General features: G+C 38.3%; 1 protein-coding gene across 1 annotated transcript in view; it reads left to right on the forward strand.

The window, feature by feature from the left end:
• The window catches only part of PIK3C2G (phosphatidylinositol-4-phosphate 3-kinase catalytic subunit type 2 gamma), a 209,635-nt gene that overhangs the window by 21,514 nt on the left and 166,596 nt on the right, over positions 1-21,525 (forward strand). The window contains exons 5-8 of the mRNA XM_075757739.1: positions 439-541; positions 8,750-8,820; positions 15,713-15,776; positions 20,695-20,817. Coding sequence (XP_075613854.1) covers positions 439-541; positions 8,750-8,820; positions 15,713-15,776; positions 20,695-20,817 — 361 coding nt within the window. The remainder of the gene's footprint in view (positions 1-438; positions 542-8,749; positions 8,821-15,712; positions 15,777-20,694; positions 20,818-21,525) is intronic.

A 21,525-nucleotide genomic window follows, 5' to 3' on the forward strand; every position in this document is an offset into this window, starting at 1 on the left:
CACCAATCACCTCCTTGTTTTCCATGTGCCTGAGCATAGTCTCCAGGAGGGTCTGCTCCATGATCTTGCCAGGCATGGAGGTGAGACTGACTGGCCTGTAGTTCCCTGGGTCTTCCTTTATTCCCTTCTTAAAAATGGGGTTATGTTTCCTCTCTTCCACTCAGCGGGAACTTCACCAGACTGCCAGGACTTCTCAAATATGATGGTGAGTATTCTTAAATTGTTTCACCAGAAAGTATGTCAGAACCAAATCTCATCATTTTTCACAGGGGTAGGTGCCAAGTACAGGTTTTATATTGTTCGGTCTGCTTTGCACTTAGAATTTAGTCTTCTGCTGCTTTTAGGAGAAAGAGAGCCGGGGGGGGGGGGTGGGGGGAAGGAAGGGAGTAGCAAGCAGAGATAACCATTTGGTTGTTTTCTTCTTCCCCCAAACTGCAGTAATCGTACTTTGGGCAGCCATGAAAGTCTTCGCAAGGCAGCCACCTGCATTCAGCTTCGACTGCACAACACTAGTAATTTGAAGCAAAGTTTGGCTCGAACGGTATGTTATCGTCTTTTTTCCTCCTCGTTCTTTCAGCATCCCTGAAGGAATAAAATTCTACCAATCCTTTTATGTAGCAACCTGCAGTAATAATCAAGGAGAGATTATTTGCTTTCCTGAACGTGCATATATTATTGCTGAACTTCAGTTGAAACGTATTGGAGAACATCTCTGCTTTGCTCCTGTACTTATATCTAGTGTGTTACTGTAGAGAACACACAACTGAAAAAGACTAAAGGTTACCTTTTTAGAAAAAAATCAGTTTTGTCAGAATTTGATGATGCTATTTATTTCAGGAGGTCAGAGAATTCTTATTTTTGATTGACCTTTCTGTGTTTTGAAATATAACAAGGGCAAAACCACTCAAAGTACTGCATAACGTGAATTAGATTTGGATTCTTGTCATTATCACTGAAAACCAGGGTGGGCTGATAAAAGCCAGAATCACAGTTTGTTTGTGCATATCTGATGCATACTTGTGTGTGTGTGTACGAGCTTAAGCAATTTTGCAGTGGATTACTGAGCTTTAATGACACTGATCTATGCTACTAAATGTGAGCTTTATTCCCAGTGGACCACCTTGAATTATTTCCAACCCAAAATTTGCAGTGCAGAAGCTTTGTTCTGGGCATTGTTCACTGGCAGCGTGTTGACTCTGTTTGCAGATAGTACCAATTACCTGCTTTGCATAGGTATGCTATCAGCCTGAGTCTGTCAATATATGGGTCAGATGGTAGATTTCTAACAAAAAAAGGTAGGCACTTTCTTTTCATTTCTGTTATGTGTCATCATCTGAAACATCAAGTTCAATACATTACCTGGAGCATTTAAAAAAGAAGACTATAACGGGGCTAAATATGTATTTATCATCTTAACCAGATAAAAGCAGAATAATTGAGTGCTGGTGTGTACAATCCTGACTTAAATTATTGGCATTCTTCAGTGCCAATATTATTAATGTATTTATTTATGTTCTAAAAAACGTTGATTCTTTTTGGTATAGCATTGTCCAAAAGAAAGTAAGCTGGGAAACATAGAAGCTTTCATCACTGGGTCACTTCTTCAAAAGTGATTCAGATCAATGAATTGCCAATTGCTTGCTCTCACTCTAGAGAAAATAAGTTGATGTTTGAATATACCTTCAGAAGTGGGTGAGCAAGTTTCCATCTCGTGTCCTTTCTCACCGCATCCCCTTATATTGTGTCTCTATGATATTTGAAAAGTCATGGCAGTCAGGTGAAGTCCCTGGTGACTAGAAAAAGGGGAACATTACACTCGTTATTGAAAAGGGTATAAAGGAGGACCCTGGGAACTACTGACCTGGCTGCCTCGCCTCTGTGCCTGGGAAGATCATGGAACAGATCCTCCTAGAAGCTATGCTAAGGCACATGGAGGACAGGGAGGTGATTCAAGACAGCCAGCATGGGTTCACCAAAGGCAAGTCCTGCTTGACCAACCTAATGGCCTTTTATGATGGAGTCACTGTATCAGTGGACCAGGGAAGAGCTACAGATGTCATCAATCTGGACGTCTGTAAGGCCTTTGACATGGTCCCCCACGGACATCCTTCTCTCTAAATTGAAGAGAGATGGATTTGATGTTCGGTGGATGAGGAATTCATTGGATGGTCACATCCAGAGGGTAGTGGTTGATGGCTTAATGTCCAGGTGGAGATTAGTGACAAGTGGTATCCCTCAGGGGTCTGTACTGGGACCAGTACTGTTTAGTATCTTCATCAATGACATATACAGTGGGATCGAGTGCACCTTCAGCAAGTTTGCAGGCAACACCAAGTTGAGTGGTGCAGTTGACACACCTGAGGGACAGAATGCCATCCAGAGGGACTTGCACAAACTCGAAAAGTGGGCCTGTGTGAACCTCATGAAGTATAACAAGGCCAAGCTCAAGGTTCTGCACATTGGTCAGGGCAACCCCAGTATCAATACAGGCTGGGGGATGAAGGGGTTGAGAGCAGCCCTGCAAAGAAGGACTTGGCGGTGCTGGTGGATTAAAAGCTGGACATGGCCCAGCCATATGCACTCGCAGCCCAGAAAGCCAACCGTATCCTGGGCAACGTTTAAAAGAAGCATGGCCAGCAGGTCAAGGGAGGTGATCCTCCCCCTCTACTCAGCTCTGGTGAGACCCTATCTGGAGTACTGTATCCAGCTCTGGAGTCTTCAGTACAGGAAAGACATGGACCTGTTGAAGTGGGTCCAGAGGAGGGCCACAAAAATGATCAGAAAGATGGATCACCTCTCCTTAGAGGATCAAGCTGAAAGAGTTGGGGTTGTTCAGCCTGGAGAAGAGAAGGCTCTGGGGAGATCTTACTGCAGCGTCTCAGTACTTAAAAGGGGGCTTATAAGAAAGATGGAAACAAACTTTTTAGCAGGGCCTGTTGTGATAGGACAAGGCATAATGGATTTAAACTAAAACAGGGTAGATTTAGACTATATATAAGGACATTTTTTGCGATGAGGATGGTGAGATACTGGAACAGGTTGCCCAGAGAGGTGGTAGATGCCCCATCCCTGGAAACATTCAAAGTCAGGTTGGACAGGGCTCTGAGCAACCTCATCTAGTTGAAGATGTTCCTGCTCATTGCAGAGGAATTGGACTAGATGACCTTTAAAGATCCCTTCCAACCTGAACTATTCTATGATTCTATATCACAGCAGCAAAATGAAGGTGTCCAGTGACCATTGGAATGAGTTTTGTCTTGGGAAAGTATCTGTGGTACCTTGTTGTTGTTGAACTGCAAGTTGTTGAGATTGAGGCAGGAATCACCATGTGATTTCCATTGTCTGCATTAACCAAGGACTAGATGATCATCATAGTCCTTTTTGGTGTTAGATCTGTGACAAGACATTCTGTGTTAGTGCTACCAAAGGAGGGCTTGACAAGAGTGATGGTAATTAGATACAATTATGGACGCACATAAGTATGTGTCATGATGGAAAAATTATTTACCTTTTTTTAGCATCTCTGCCTTTTAAAGGGAATAGTATATTATTGACTCTTCTACTGGGCAGTTGCAGGTTTCCAACGTTTTCTGGCCTGCGAAATCAGTGACATCAATGTAGGTTTCATACCAATGCAGTTTGCTGCTTATATGCATATAGCATGTGATGAAGGTATTTTTTACATGCATATACTGAGAAGAGGGAACCTCAGACAACTTCCTGACAATGTCGTCTTCAAACTTCCAAGCCAATAACTGATTCTCTACAAGTTACTCTGTCTTCAAACAGAAAAGCCAAAATATAGAGCAAACGACCGATTTGCTGTATATGGTCTGCTGTTACTATAGATCTTCAGAATTATCTGCTTTGGAACCTAATGATATGTTCAGGAGTCTCTTCTGAAGCTTTAAAGCCTTGTTTATGTGCTAAGGAAATGAAACTCTATACCAATGCCATCTGGAGACTGTCTTCATAATTCTTGCCTACCTTACATAACACTGTTGAAATTGGGATGCAGTTAAAAATACCTGTTTGTACGTGCAGATTACTATTATCTTACTATTATGCTTAATAACCAATGTAAGTGGATGCTTACAAGTAATGTGCAATTAATTTTATTTTTAAACCAGACAGCTTATGAGCTTTGGCCAGTAACTAAATGTTCACAATTCTTTTGTGAATTCAGCTGAAAAATGATTTTTTAAGGTGAATACTTGCTTCCTTTCCTTCTGTGGGAAGCTGGTATTCTGTTATGAAGTACTCAGAAAGAGGAAATTGTCTTGAACTGAGCAGTTATAAGCAAGAAATTTGGCCTGGGGCTTTACATGGAATCACAGGGTTTTTGAGCTAGTGGGTGACCTTTAATTTGATTTTGGTTTTTTGAGACATGAGATTTATCAGCCTTAACACTCTGGAACTAAAGTCTTTTAAGACCCAAATTTTTCACACGCTAGATTCATACTAACCTTCCAAATAAAGCTTATACAGAGAACACAAGGTTGTCTTTATAATGTAGAAACATATTGAAGCTCAGTTGAGACACCCATTTTTTTCAGAGTTGTCCCCACATACTGATTATCTGGGCAAAGCACGAATCTTTGCAGTGGAGAGGCATCAAAGAACACTTAAGGGTTTCTAACAAGAGCCTCACTTACTTCCAGAAAAATATTTTTGGGCTGAAGCAGCCAGCAAGCGATATTTCCTGAAAGTTTAAAAACATTTTTATTTATATGCATGCCACTGTTAATGATGTTAATATTTTATCAGACATTCAGTGGTCCATCATGATAAGAAGGTGGGTTTTTTCCCATTATTTAAATGTTTGTGGCTTTTAGAGGGAAGGAAGGAAGGAAGGAATAGAAGGAAGCCTTTCCTTGTGTTTAAGCATCCCTTGAAACTGAGCTACTCTAAAATGCTTCAAGTTCTATTAATATGCTCAAAGTCTCCTTCAAATCTGTTGAAGTTTGACAGGTCTAAATGAGGTTTAATATACTGCAATGCACTGTGGAGGCCAGGAGCAGAGACAGACATCAACATTTCACATTTTGGAAATAGTCATGTTTAGCAGGTAGAATGATTACAAACAAACAAAAGTAGTCTTCCAGGCAGGTAACTAACAAGCTTGGGAGACAAAGTAGCAGTGTTCAGGACATTAGAAAACATTCATTGTCTCAAAGAATTTGTGGAACTATAATTAATAACCTACAATAGGGTTTAACCAGAAAGGGTGACATTTTAAGATATCTTCAAGAGAATTATCGATCACCCCTTTATGGTAACTGACACTATTCTGAAAGCCTTAGGCCATGAAGTTACTGCGGGTTGCTAATAATAGCAAAGAACATGAGCAGCTCTAGAGCTGGCATTAAGTCATAGACCCAGAGCTTTCGTCGAGCTCCAGGGCATGCTCATGGCAGAGTGCTCATATCAGAAAGGAGCGGTTCTGCTCCCAGGTGGGAGCACCAGCAAGTCTGTCAGGACCAGACAAAATCTCACGGAGAAGACATAGGCTGTGGTGCGTTGAATGCTGCAGTGTTTCCTTTCGCTCTGGACCCGGTTCTGTAGATCTCTTTGGGTATACTGAAACCTGCTCCAGCCACACTGAATTCAAGGGTCTGAGGTAGTCTACACTGAGCTCAGTCAATTTTGTTGTTGCTGATCCCTGAAACTTGCAGCTTTGGTAATAAAATGTATTTGAAAGTCACAGATTTAGAGGCAGTTTATGGAAAATAATTTTCCTCCCTCAGAATTCGTATAAAAAGATGTGAAAATAATGTGGTGTTTGTTTGTTTTTAAAAAAGGCACAAACTTTGAGACTTTTAAGATTCCTCAGCTATCTCAGACAGTATGTACATGTGCAGCTACTGTTTATTTTTGTGACTTAATCTGCACTCACTCCTGGGGAGAATTTGACCTGTAATCTATAGGATCCTTTCAAATTTTGGGTTAAGTTATTTTATAGAAACCTACACTGAGGTTGTAGTTTAACTAGTGTCACAGAAACATATTCATATCTTGGCAGCCCCTCTATATAATAATCACCCATATGTATTCAGGTGCTAAATAATTCACATACACCCACATTTTGTCCTAGTCCATCAGATCCCCTTAAGCTTCTGGGTTCCTATCAGTCACACATCTAATTTCTCTCTGAGCTTCAGGGCTGTCTCCTTCAGTCTCTGTCACATTGTTTCCAAGTTCATCCCTCCCTGTCTTCTAGTCCTGTCAGTGAATGAGATCAAGGAGGAAGTTTGTCATTTATCAACCTTGTTGTGTAGCTCAAGCCTTATCCCTGTTCAGATATGCTCTGTGATTTGTAAGGTCTCCAGAGGTACCAGTGCAACAGCTGAGCATGCAGTGACATTATAAAAATGCAGGGTGGATTTTGCAGAATATGTACATTACTCATCTGTAGGGTAACATGACTTTAAAAATTTAAAAAAAAAAAAAAAGGGGGGGGGGGGGGGGGGGATATGATCTACTGAAAGTCAAGATGGATGTGATTGACCATAGCTCTGTCTAGAAGTAGCAAATTCAAATCACAATATTATAGCAAGCAACTAGGGAGTGCTTGGTGCTATTTCCTTCCTGGAATGTGTGCTTCTGATTATGGTAGCCCTACAGAATATTCTCAAGGTCTTGAGATGTTATACCAGTCCTCTAGCATGCATTGAAGCTGTGTGATAGCTGTCAGGTGCTCCAAGCCTCAGATATGGTATGGGCAGAAGACATGAGCTGTGAGCAAAACCAGCAGTTATTAGGTCACAGCCATATGTAGCACAATTAGTGCTGCACTCAGGAAATTGGCATCCATAAGCTATTTTTCTATGTCTTGTAATCATTTTTGTAGGAGCAACTCAGTGGAGTTCAGAGACAGATTTTGAAATTAGCTGAGAAAAGACCATTTACTCTCAAATGCATCCCCTAAACCCCAAATACTTACCATGGCTTCTCCTCTGTAATAACGTGTAACACGCTCATATCAGCACACTGAGATAAGGAACACAGGTGTTTGTATATGATCAAATACCCAGATAAAGTGGAGCTTAGTGCTTAGGCCTAAAGCATGTTCAAAGCTTAATGCATGAGAATGTTTTACCTTCATCCCCTTCCGTTTCTTTCATCTAATTCATCTTTTACTGGTTGCCACTATGTGATAAAAGAGATAGTAGCACTCCAGATGGGAATTCTTTACAGAACATCTGTAATGTATCTAGCTCAGCAAGATCCTGCTCCTTAAATAGTGCTCTTGCTCAATCTCTATATAGCGATCTAAAGCAGAATTAGTGTGAGTTAGTTCACGTGTCGATTAACATATTTAAACTGAATCCAACCATAGCAGAGACACATGTTGCTCAGGAATGTTAGCTTTTGGCCACTACTATACTTCAATTAACTAGAAAAAATTGCTAGTGTAGTCACCTTGTTCTGAACAAGCTTTCAATATTTGAATTCACTAACATTCAAAATATTAGGAGAAGGCTTTTTTAGCCAAGCAAATAGAAGACTTTTTTTTTTTTCTTTAGGAAATACAAATTTTCTTTCAAATTATCTTTAAGGGGGGGTGGAAAAATCATGAATCATATTTCATCACGATTGAATTATGCCATTCTCATTTTTTTAAAAGTTTTGTTTATTGTATGAAAGTTATAACAGCAAAAGATGAATAGAAGATTGATTGTTTTTCTTACTGAAATGTTTTAAGGTTAAACCACTTTGGCTTCCCTTCACAAAGAACTTGAAAGTTTCATTAGTTTAGTCTAGCCTAAAATGGAGTCACATTTCGTATTCTTCTGCATCCTTGGCCAGATATTTCTGTTCTCTGCTTCACTTTTGAGCAAACAATTATTTTAGATCAGTACACATATAAATAAATAGGCTGTAGCCTGGTTGCCGAAGCTGTGCCCTTCTCAGCCATCTTTTGCATTTCTAGAGATACTAAGAAAAATAATGTCTGGCAGCTGTCCTAGCCACTATATAAACAGAAGCTCATTACCACTAGGTGCCTACGTGCAGATATTCAAACCTACTCCACAATGGAGGTTTTACGGCAACCTCTTCATGTGTTTGACTACCTTCACAATATATTTTTTTCTTGCGTTAAGGTGGAATTTCGTGTGTGTTAATTTTTGCCCTTTGCCTCTTGTCCTGTCAGTGAGCACTACTGAAAAGAATCTGACTCCCTTGTCTTCGTTATTTCCCATCAGATATTTGTGCATATGGATGAGTCCACCTGAGCTTTCCCTTCTCCAGACTGAACAGTCCCAGCTCAGCCTCTCCTCATACAAAAAGTGTTTTAGTGCCTTGATCATCTCTGTGACTCTTCACTGAGAATAGCCCCTTCAGAGAGGTTGCAAAGATGGTACAGATGTTCTTCATTCTGTTCTTTCAGAAAAGGAAGCAGCAAAGAGGTTGCAGATGCAAACTAATGTATACTGCTATTGCAAAAGGATGCCTTCTGCTGTCTGTAACAAGAAAGCAGAGGCAGAGTTTACTGAGATGTGGCTATAGCCTTAATCTATAAGTACCTAGAAGGATCTACTGTGACAATCTGGTTTAGCATCCTATATAGTACAACCCAGTGTAACATGAGAGAAATTGACCAAATAAAATTTCAGACCAAAACATCCCTAACGCTCTGAGAGTTCCTAAAAGAACGTGATGGCTTTGGAAAATATAAAGCAAATCTCTCTAATGTACATTTTTCCTATCAGAATACTATATGTCACTATAAACTTCTCTTCCACAGTATGAGGATGATCAAAGGCTGTTCAGTGTGAATCAGCTGTTCGAAGACACTTGTGCCTGGAGACTGACTCGGTAAGAACACTGGTATTTAACAGTATTTCTGTTTGTAGTGAGCCTCCTGGCCCCAAAGGACAATTCCAAGACCTACTGGGGACAGGAATAATACCAAAGAGAAAGGAAATTGGTTCAATGTTTTAGACTCTTATTTTCAGACCTTATTGATTGCTTTGAAAAAATCAATAATCATTTGTAGATCTGTGTTGCTTTTCCTCATTCTCTTCCTTTCGTGTCATTGAAGGTTTCATTAGAACTTTCTTGTTTCCTAAGGATTCCTAGGATTGGAGGAATCATAATTTTCATGTGTGTGTTGCTCTCAGAGAATTTTTAAGAGTAAATATTGTAAAAATAATGGATTTGCTCTTCATTATGCCTGTGTTTTCACAGCTGAGTGATGTTTTATTTTATTTTTTTAATGGGGGCTAGCTATGACAAATTTTTAACTTGGCACTCAAAGGGCATCTGACTCTAAAGCTAACCTACCATGGACAAGCACTATATGAGATAGAGTCCTCATTCAACTTTCATTATGTTCTGTTTCATGCACTTAGATAAAGAAGCTGTTAACACTTTTTGTAATGTTTTTCATCAATTCGTTATAAAGTATTTTGCCAAGAATGGTAAATGCCACACCTGTCACTTAGCAGATGGAGGAAAACAGAGAGGTAGTGACTTGTTCAAGGTGAATATCTGGTGCTTACTGAGGACCCATCTGGCTTCCTAGAAGCATGGCCCAAATTTCTATTCTGGTTCTTGCGATAAAGAGATCAAACCGATCATGCAGTCTATACACACACTACTTATTGACTGCTTTATTTCTGTGATGTAAAGCGTGTGGCCTTTTCCATTGCAAAGAGAGTCTTCAGAGGTGATATGTGATAAAAGATGTGGACCTGCAAATCAACTGTGGTCTGCAAAATTTCTTCTGATACTGTAGGGCAATGAATAACTGGTAGCATAGGCAATAAATACTTTCTTTCTTCAACCACAAGTTCAGTAAATATTGAAAAAGTAAAAGCTTGAACTGTGTTTGATCACTAGTTCGTGCTTGTCCCATGAATTGTTGACAGGTAGGAGAAAACATTTTTCAGCGGTGATTACCCAGAAAGATCTGTGGTCAGGCCCTGTGCTCTCAATTGCATTTCTAACTTATCTGAGAAAAAAAGGGGTAATAGCTAAGTGACAAAAGTTTGCTGTCCATAACATGCACAGGAGCTGCCCGTGATGATTTGCAGAAGGATTTTATAATGTTGAGTTGAGTGTGTGATAAAGTGGCAGATGAAATTTGGAGAAGATAAATGTAGATGGGAGGAAACAGTCTTAAATTCAGATATGAAATCATAGGCTCTGAGTTAGCTTTTACCACCAGGAGTGAGTTCTTGGGGTTATAATAAATAGTTCTGAATGTCAGCTTGGTGTACAGCAGCTGAAAAAAAAGATAAAACAAATGTTGGGAATTATTTTGAAAGAAATGAAAAACAAAAAAAAAATATTATGCCACAGTATTGGTGTAGGGTGTTCATTTATCTTGAATACAACTGGCAGTTCTGCTTCTCCCGTTTCAAATATGATGTAACAGAACTTGAAAAAGCGAGGAGAAGGGCAGCAAGGATGCTCAAAGGAATGAAATGCCTTCCATATGAGAAACAAATAAGTAATAATATTCTTCATCCTGATGAAGAGATAATAGAAGATGGGTATTTTATAGGTGACAAGTCTATGAAATTGAGGAGCACAGAGAATGTCTGCAGAAAAGGATTATTTACTGTGCCTTCCAATGCAGGATAAAGGGAGCATGAAGTGAAAGTAGCAGATTCAGAACAGACAAGTGTAGGTATTTCTTTGTATAAGACCTAATTAAGTAATGTCCAGATGGTTTCTGAATATCTCCAAGGAGGGAGACTCCACAACCTCTCTGGGCAACTTGTGCCAGTGCTCAGTCACCCTCCTGTGTTTCGGTTTGTGCCCATGGCCTCCTGTCCTGTCACCACTGAAGAGACATCAAGAAGACCCCCCTAAGCTTTCTCTTCTCTAGGCTAAACAGTCCCAGCTCTCACCCTTTCCCTATAGGAAAGATGCTCCAGTCTCTTCATCATCTTAGTGGTGCTTCATTGGACTCTCTGCAGTACATCGATGGCTTTCTTGTACTGAGGAGCCTGGAACTGGACACAGTACTCCAGGTATGGCCTCACCAGCACTGAGTAAAAGGGGAAGGATCACCTCCCTCAGCCTGCTGGTAATACTCCTGCTAATGCAGCCCAGGATACGTTTAGCCACCCTTAGCCTTTTTTGCTGCAAGTGCCCATTACTGGTTTGTGTTCACCTTCCTGTCCACGAGGACTACCAGGTCCTTTTCTGCAATGTTACTTTCCAGGTAGTCAGCCCCCAGCACGTACTGGTGCATGAGGTTATTCCTCCCCAGACACAGGACTTTGCATTTCCTTTTGCTGAACCTCATGAGGTTCCTGTCAGCCCGTTTCTCCAGTCTGTCAAGGTCTCTCTGGATGGCAGTATGACTCTTTGGTGTATCAGCCACTCTTCCCAGTTTTGTGTCATCAGTAAACTTGCAGAGAGTACACTCTGCCCAATCATCCAGATCATTAAGGAAGATGTTAAACAGTAGTTCACCCAGGACTTACTGCTGGAGTACACTGCTAGTTACCAGCCTCAAACTAGACTTTGTGCCACTTACCATCACCTTCTGGGCCTGGCCATTTAGCCAGTTTTCAATCCATCTCACAGCTCATTCAGCCCATGGTTTATTAGCTTCTCTATGAGGTTGTTATGGATGACAGTGTCAAAAATCTATGATTTAATGTTGGAAGGTTATCAGATTGGTCAAGCACAACTTTCCCTTGGTGAATTCATTCTGACTACTCTCTATTACCTTCTTGTAGTTCATGTGCCTGGAAATGGTTCTCAGGATTAGTTGCTCCATCACCCTCCTAGAGTTCAAGGTGAGGCTGATCAGCCTGTAGTTCTCTGCGTCCTCCTTCTTGAAGATGGGAGTGACATTTGCTTTCCTCTAATCTTCAGGCACCTCTTCCAACCATCACGTTTGTTCAAAGATTATCAAGAGTGGCCTCACAATGACATCAGCCAGCTCCCTCAGCATTTGTGGGTGCATCCCTTCAGGGCCCATGGACTTATGTATGTCCAGTTTAAGTATTCTCTAGCCTGATCTTTATCAACTTCCTAGTTCATTCCAGGGACTGCTCCCTGGGGGCCATGTCTGTGAGCCAGCACCACCTTAGACCTCTTGCACATATGCAGTCTTCCAGCGTTGTGCTTAAGGCTTGCTCCAGGATGTGCGTTACATACCCTTCACATTATGGTATGGAAATATTCCCATGGTAGACTGTCTTATGTTACGTTAGACATTTTGAATGGAAACCCTCCTTTTTAATTACTAGAAAACCTATGTAGCACTGTAGAGGCGTAGGGGGCCTTGAGTAGGCTCCCACTTGGTGCTACACAGGGTGCAGAAGTAGTTCTATCTAACTGTGGCTATTCCAGGTATTGTGAACACAAGCCTTAACACTCCTTAACTTAGTGATCAAAAAATCACTGCCTGAAGTAAACTTCTTTAGCAGTCTTCACATATTCTTTTTCCCCATTAGAGGCAACTAGTTTGAGCTGAAATCACTCAATTATGTTGAGAAGGCACTTCAGTTTGAAGCACTACCAAAATTATAACGTGAGCCGTACAGTGAAGAAAAGCCCTTATTCTTGTAAGCAGTGCCACCCTGGTATTTTTTTGTGAGTAGGCCAGTCAATAATATCATACCTAGTCATAACAGCTGTTTCTAACATAATATGCAAAACTTCTTTGTGGTTACTTTGCACTGGGACCTATGTTTGCAACATGTGATAATTCCTCAATTCTATATATAGCTAGGGCTGTAATACAGATGGATGCAGTGGAATGGAGATGCAGTAGAACAGGCCCAACACAGGCTGTGCAAATCTGCCTGGCACCTAGGAAGGCCAGCAGATTACTTTCCCATATTGCTGTGTCTTCACAGCTGTGAGTATTTAGATTAGCTAAATAAAATAACACTCAGGGTTGTCTGCACGCACTGTAGTTACATTTCTGATTGTAGCACACAAACATTTGTGTTCTAGAGAATGTATTGATTGAGATGCTCAGTCTGCTTAGATCCAGAAAAGAAGGAAAAAGAACTGTTTGAACTGGCTTGAGATGAAGTAAAAGGAATGAACTGGAAGCTTACCTCTGTAATAATCAGATTTCCTCTCACAGGCAAATGTGATCAAATAAAACAGGCAGCCCATATATAGCTTCACACGCTGATTTTCATAGCCTGAAAACCAAACACAATGTAAATCAATGAGTACATCAAAAGAACTGCAGTCTATTGGCCCACAATCTCTGACACTGAGATGCCAGTAACTATAACACGATGGCTAGTCTGATCCATGCAGTTAGTCACAGCTTAGTTAGTCAGCATGGTGATAAACAGCGTTTTAGAAAGGAAAGCTATCATTGCTCCACGGTAGGTGCTGCTGCCAGGAAACTGAAAAATGAATGCTGTAAGTAAATGTTATATACTTGTCGTGTTCCTCTCATATAGACCAGCTGGGATCTAAGATTGAGTCTCTCAAGTTATTTGTACTTTTCTTTTCAAAACTATTGTACCGTATTGCCTTGCAAAAAGCTAAAAAAATTTCCTCAGTGTCTAAGAAACACTGAATGTTTATGGGTTGGTTAGCATTGCCATATTTATACACAGCTATCAAAGATGTACAAGTATGAAGTATGTCTGTGTGATAATATATGGATATTATTAGTTACCTAGCAGCCAAAGGTTCAGGATAGTGTTAGTAGAGGTATTTTGATCGTTGTTTCAAGTTGCTGGATTTGTTTCCTATTAATTATGTAAAACTATGGCTACTTTATACACAAAATTCTCTAGGGTAGAATAAACTGATGGAAAATATGCTAATTTTTGAACTAGTTTTATAACTTATGAAATTATTCTGAAACCTGTATTGAGGCCAAGCATGCTAATAAACATGCTTACCTATATGCATCAAGGCGACAAGGCAAGCTCATATGTCCAGAACTGCTTTTGAGCTGGGTAATGCTATGAAGATGATGTTATGCCTGGAGACTTGGTCAAAGCAGAGCGACAACTTGTATTAGCTATGATTTAACAGGATTACAGGAGGAATTGCCAGACAGCTACTCAACACACAAACTGCCTGGCTAGATAAGGCTAGTGCAGATTGGAAATAAAAAGCGGTAAAGGCAAAACCATCTGTAGGAGGAGGTGGATAGTAGGCATCTACAGGGAAATGCGCTCTGGTATTAGCACAGGGAAGGCCACCTAACATTTCTTTATTCTGTATGATGGTTTCAGTGCAATGACTCTTTTTCCTTCTCTTGCCATATAATATATATATAATGAAAGTCTAACCATGTACCGTGAAACCTATACTTTGGACCATAGTTGCAATTCTGATTGCTCAGTTAACCCAAGATGCATGAGGACACACACAATTTCTCTGAAAACGATAGTCTATTTGCTCTGAAGCAATCAAAATATTTTTGTGACTTTCAGCTACCAGACTGAAATGGGGGAGGAATTCCTTCTAAGCCCTCTGAAAAGAGATAACCCTAATGCAAAGGGTCAGTGGGAAATAAAGAAGAAAAAAAGTCAAGGATAAAGTGATAGAGTAAAACAGATGAACACTGAAGAAAGAATATAAATTGAAGTTTCCATTGTTTCATAAAAGCACATGCAAACCCTAGCTACCACTGAGGACCACCAAGGCGATAGTGTGTCAGTTTTACCAATCAGTAGGTTAGGCAGGGTGTGGAAGTGGGACTTAAGGTTTCCGTATTCTTTCCTGAAGATTTGACCCTATAGAGGAGGCTGCCAAAGGAGAAGGTATTCCTGTGCATAACAACCTTAGCCATGGTCTCATAGGCACCTTTTTTGTTTTGCTCCAGCTGACAAATAAATGACAACTAGAATTTCACTGTGTTTGAAACACAGAAAATTACACAAATGCTTCTTAAAAGCAAAACTGATTCTGGCTATCTGTTGGGAATAGCACTTGGAGCCTGTGGTTCTGAAGTGGTGAGATTTACAGCTGAAGCATCAGTCCTGGAGCTCAGTGTGGAGAGGTGTATACTCCTGTTCATAATCCTAAGTAATTTAGTGAAGCTTTGCTAAAGCACAGCAATCTGCCTCTACAAACTTTGTCATAATTTCTGTAGCATGACAAAGGCATGGGAATACAGAGTGGTACATGTCTGTCTACAGAAATAAAGCAAATTCACAGCTTAAGTGATACTATGGAAAAGGTAGTTGCTGAAACTGTTTGAGCATGTAAACTTAAGAACTGTAAGAAAATAAAGTTTAGTGCATTATGTAGCAATGGTGTCCCTTTTTATAATATATAGTTTTATACTTGTTACTTAGTATGGATTTTTGAAATGTGGAGCTTTTCCAGCTGTTTTGCCTGATTCTCTGCAGCTTTAGCCTGTGAAGTGATTGAGAAAGAAGGCATTGTAGCATGTACTTAAGTCCATCCTTTGCTAAGGTAATATTGAAGCACTTGCTTAATCTTTAAAATAAACGGGATTTGGATTTCAATAGATGTTAAAATAGCAAATCACTTGCTGGAGTTCTTCACTTGGGAAACATGTATCCTCCGGGTAAAAGTAGAAGATTTTTACTTCTATACCTTGTGGCAAATGAGTACCAAAAAAACTATGGCAATCCAGGCTCAATTACGTGACATCTGCATAAGTACTTGTCCTTATTTTATATCAACATAAAATCACTGCTAATTAACTATTCCTAGTTTATAGAATGTTGGAAAAAAGTAAACCCAATTGTTATTAACTTGATGTTGTTTTCTTTTTTCTAATTTCCAGACAAAACCTTGTTTCAGTTATTCTGAAATATAGAGGTCAAGTGGAATATCTGTTGCAAAATGAGGTATTTGTTCTCAGTTTGTTATACTAGAAAAGCATTAACTTCTGTGTGAAAGGTATCTAATTATTAATCTGTCTCAAATGCAATTAAGGAAGACTTTTAATTAAGGCTGTTTAACCTGACTTTGAAAGGATATAAATTCTCTTAATAAAACTTGGCTTGAGATTAGGAAGAAAGTGTTATAAATTTAAAATATCAAAGGTGACTGTTTCTAAGTGTCAAGGAACCTGTAAATAAAACCAGGTTCATTTGGATTGGCGGTATGATATTTGGAATTTAGTAGAGGTATAATACACTATATATATATCTGCAAAATTTGTCCCTGATTTTGCAAACCCGCAAGTCAAATGTTTACGTACTTAGGATATATATTCAAGCATACAATAGCTTGCAGGACGAGGTTTAGGCAGCAAAACTCCAAAGAGCTTTATTTTAAAGTATTGTGGGCTGCCAATTGGAAGTTACATGCTTGAAAGAAAAATCTCTTTGGAAATCTTCTCTACTGACTAATGTTTTAAGGACAAATGTCTAAAGGACAAATGCATATTTGAGTGATAGCTTGGACAACACCAAATGGTTATTTGATCTGAGCTCAGGTTGTCATGCTAACTGACGTCCCAGGGTTTGGGACTGGAAAGAAAATGAAGGATGTTAGTAAAATCAAAGAATACTGTAGTGTGGAGATATTCCAGTGCATCCCTTCTGGAGTTATAACTCATTATGCTGAAATATGGATTTCTTTGAAATATATGTTAAAACATAAAATTCATATTTTGTTTCAGAAATCTGTCACCTGTATTCAAGCCCAGATTTTAATCTTTCTGAATATTCTTGATCCATGGGTATTTCTCTTTTGATTACTCAGAAAACACACATACATACAAGTGTGTATACATATACACACATATATAAATGCACATACAGGCATGTACATGAATTCATATATATTTGTCAATACATATGTAAATAAATATGTATTGATAAAAATATTCTACATTTTTGTGTAAATCTTTGACGCTTTTACAAAGTGCGTACAAATTTAAAAGCTGTTGAACTGTGCCTAGCTACGAAGTAAAGCTCTGGTTTTGATACTGTGTAGGAATTCACCGAACTTTCCTTTGTAAGCAACTTCTCTAAGGGAACTATTTAGTGTATAAAATGTGATGCAGTCATAACCATTTGGAAAATTGAGGTCCCCAAACTCAAATGGGCATATATATTTCTTTACTGAAGTAGACCCATCAGTGTAGTTACTCACATTCAATTGAAATTTTAGGGCCTAAAGTAAGAAGATTCTAAATTCAAAGAAAGCTATAATCTCAACGTTAATGAGGCATTACAATCTACCCTCTGCAACTGACGATGTGTAGATATTCCTCAGACCTATAATGAAGCACTCTTAAAGTTGTTTTTGCTAAATATTTTTACCTTGAGTAAGCAATTACTTGAGATCATTAACTTTTTATAAAGGGAAGACGGGACATTTTTCAAATATTCATGCTGTGCAACAAATATGCATGTGTTACTCCAGAGCTAAATTTCTCTGTAGTGGTGGTGGTTTTTTGGTGTGGGTTTTTTGTTTTGTTTTTTTTTTTTAAACAAGGCGTTATCTACACAGGGTCACTCAATAAAGTTCATAAGAATTGCTTAGAAGACAGGATTGCAAGTTAATGACATAGGTCAGATGCAGATGTTTTCAGTCAGAGGCATCAGAGTGTATGGAGCTTTTCCAAATGTATAATAATTACAACCAGTGTTACCGCTTTGCTTTAATAAGTAAGTGACTTGAAAATTATGGACCTGTAACATAATAAGTTATAGTCATAAATACGTAGTATAGAAAGCAAAAATGAGAAGCCTTTATTTGCTCTTTGAATCCTTGTTTACTTATTTTCTCTAACATCTGATTAAATTTCTTTAAGAGCATTTAAAATTGGGATCTTTATAACTGTCCCTTATCCCAAGGTTACGTGGGAATAATTATGTCGATTTTCAAAGCCAGCACTCACATGACTGGGAGGGTTGTTACCCTTCTTCTGATTCACCACAATCCACCCTCAGCACACTCTGAACTTTAAGCCACTGGAAGTTACTCACATATACTAAATAAATACGTACATACATGCCTAAGTTCTGTCCTCAGCTGGAACTTCCTTAAGCATTCAGTTTTAATCATATAGATCTTGAGATTCTCACTTGGGGGGGGGGGAATCAATATTTTGTTCCCTATATTTATCTACCTGCTTCCAAATTTACTTGTTCAAGATTGTCTGTTAAAAACCCTTGGAGATGCCAATACTTCTGATTTATGTGAGAAACCCACTATCATTATTACTAATAACAATCAATAAATGGAAAATTCATTTTGTGATGGATAGTGCCTCTATAAAATGAAAATGAAAAAAAAAAAAAAAGAAAAAGTTTAGGATATTTGGCATGAGGTGAGAGTGGGATTGGTGCTGTTGGGGTTGACATGTAAAGAGTATTCCCAGAGAGCGTGTGTAGTCAGATAACTAGCCATTTTGATTGCCCTGATCATCACTTGACATGCACTTCATTTTTAAATCGATTCAGAATGTGCTATTAATGTAGAGAGAAAACTTTGTAAATTTTTAATACCGAGTATAGAAGTTCTAGAATGAAGTAGCATTTTTTAATCATATAAATAATTTAAACACCAAAATATCCTTCAAAGGTTCTGCTGGTATTTAAATATGTAGAGGGGAAAAAAATCGCATACAAGACATTGACTATAATTCTTTTGGATTTTCAGAAAATGTAAAACTTCTGTAAGAAATTAATTGCTATCTTCCCTTCTTTGGGACAAAAATCAATGTCATATGTCTACATATGGAAAACTCTTTACATGATAATATCTAAAACCAGAAATAGTGTGAAAGAAGTCATCATTCATAGTATACAGTATTACACATTTTTTTTTATACACTTTCTTTCCTTGATCTACAATATGCTCCTTAGAAGTAGCTACCATATAAACAAAGTCTATGGTATAGTAACTTCTATAAAATATTAAGTACTTTGTTAATTTATCTCTTAATAGAACAGTATATTATACAGAAATGGATACATTCTTCAAGATACCCTACTGTCTTTGTGGAACAGCATATATATATATATACACACACACATACAAAAATAGATAAACTGTTGGGTTGGGTTTTTTGGGGGCAGCAGTATAGCAGTATTCTGTCCAGCAGTATAGCTGTTTCTCTACTCGAGGATTACTTTTGTGTATGTCTATTGCTCGTGTACCGCTCAGAAATTGCTCTGCATGAATGTGTCTTTATAGACATAAAATCCCTTGTTCTAATAATCCATATTCACTTGTGAAGAAGAAAAATGCTAAATTAAAATGAATTTAAATTAAATGCTAAATTAGAATTATATTTCATTTTTAATTACAAACTATATATAGTAATTAAAAATTGTGTGTGCGTGTATATATGCATTTATTCAACAACTGCACAGTAAACCAGCATGTATAATGCTTTGGTTTCGTCAGTGTTATACATGGTAACAATACCATGCCATTTTAAAGGTTTCTGTTTCTGCTGACAATGTATGGGTGCATAGAGAGTAAATCCTGCAAGAGTTCAATTTAAAAATTTAAGTGGTAGGAAAGAAATATGAAAGAAGGGAAATGTACTCCTTGTAAACTGGCGGAAGGGTAAATCAACTTCAGACCAAAGGAAGGTCTAAAGTTCTCAAGAAATCAGTCAGGCATAGCCTTTTTCTCTCCAGAACCTCTAGTATGAAAAGGTGTTGCTGCCTTTAATTGCTAAAGACCCAACAATTTACATTTAAAAGAATTCTGATCACCAATTATTTGAGAATATTTTATATAACTCATTCTTGCTTTAGTTCTGCTCAAGGCAGGTAATGTGGAATTAGTAACCTCAATATATTTTTATATTTATTTGTATTAATGACAGGTGGTAACCTTCTCAGTACAGTCTGGATATAGACCTTAAGCTTAAAAATAGAGAGTTCATCTTGGTACAGTTTTTCTTTTTCAGGCATGAAAAAGATGAGTTAGAGAAATAGACATGCTGTAGCGCACCAAAAGGAACGTTTATCAGTACAGAAACATGGAGAATATTTATAGGAGAGCTTTACTTGTTCAGAGAATGTATTTTAGGTTTAATGAAGTGATATAACTATGCAGGAAAACCATGAATTTTAATTTATTTATTTTCCTGAACATAGAGTACTTGATATTTGAAGACTGCATTTTCCTTTCTTTGGAATCCAATTTTTTTTTTCTTGAATTCCCCAAAGTATTTCTGAGAATTATTCATCTAGAGATTTTTTCATATGGTAATATTTAAATATCTAAATTTGTTATCAATAAGATTTAATAGTTTGAACTATATATATATATTGCAGAAAAGCTAGTCGCAGAAGTACTCAGTCCACAGGTGTCAGATCATACAGCCTCCCACACAGTCACTATTTTTAGGAGGAACATGGGTGTCTGCCAGCTCTCAGAGAGATGAGTAGGAGACAATAGTGGGGATAAATTCACAGTATCATAAAAACCTCAGAAAGTTTGTGAATCATTTGGGTTCAGGTTTCCTCAGAAGTTTCTCCACAGTGTTTCTATGCTCATGAAGTTCAGACAAACCAATGTTTTGCCTGAAAATCAGTCTTAGATACAAAATTTATCACAGTTTTCAACACGGCACAATTTGACTTCAACAAAAATGATGCTGTCCTTGGGAAGCTATTGATTACTAGTGATTTCAAGGTAGCTAGACTAATTCATGGTGTGTTTGAATTTTTGCATGAGCAGATATGGTTTTCTACATACTCACTGGCATGAAGTTTATGGTAAGGCATTTCTAATAAATGATATGCATCTACTGGTTCCTTTTTCACTTTCTTTCTTTGCTATCAACAGCGTAAAGTTGATAATGTGATTGAAGTAGCTAAAGTGATCTGCAGCATCCTCGGTTTTGTGGAAACCAGAGACATTACTGATGCAGTCGAGAAACTCCGTGCACTGCCACTGGTGAAAGCACAGGTAAAAGATGCAAGTTGATATCCTATTTTTCTCTTTAAAACTGGAGCTTGAATGGGTATGACTAATTTTCTGATTGATCAAGGCCATTCTACTGTCTTACTATGTATTTCTCCTCTGATAAGCATTAGGTAGAGACACTCAGAAAAAAGAAAAGATTGTTGGCAATGTGTGTCAGAGGAACAACAGAAGACTTGTCCTGTGTTTAACTGTAACTGGTACGCTCTTCTGGTAGTTCTTTCTTATTCTTACCAAACGTACAAATATCTGCTTTGCCACATCACCAAATCATGCAATTTCAAAGTATTCAATTTTCATATATTTAGCATAGGTTGTTAACAATTACAAAAAACAACCAAACAAAAAATCTTCTGTAAATGGCACTCAAATTATAAAGTTTTCAGGTAGAAATGTCTATGCTATTTATACAGAGAAGGACCAGCATCATATAGTCCTGATTTTAGCTGGAATACTCACTTTTAAAACACTGAAATGTTTTTTCCAGGGGTTACTGTATAATTGTGAACTGGGACTTTGGAGGGCCATATCTCTTCTGAGTTTTGTCATCAGCTGACCTTGAACAAGTCACTATGACCTGATTTACAGAAGTTCTGAGCACCCAAAAATTCTTTTGAAGTCAGCATCTTGGAAATACAGGTGCTCAGCAAATTTGAAAATCAAGCCATTAATCACTTGGATTTAGCCTAGTGT

Source organism: Balearica regulorum, chromosome 1 (genome assembly GCF_011004875.1).
Source record: "Balearica regulorum gibbericeps isolate bBalReg1 chromosome 1, bBalReg1.pri, whole genome shotgun sequence".
Classification (NCBI taxonomy): domain Eukaryota; kingdom Metazoa; phylum Chordata; class Aves; order Gruiformes; family Gruidae; genus Balearica; species Balearica regulorum.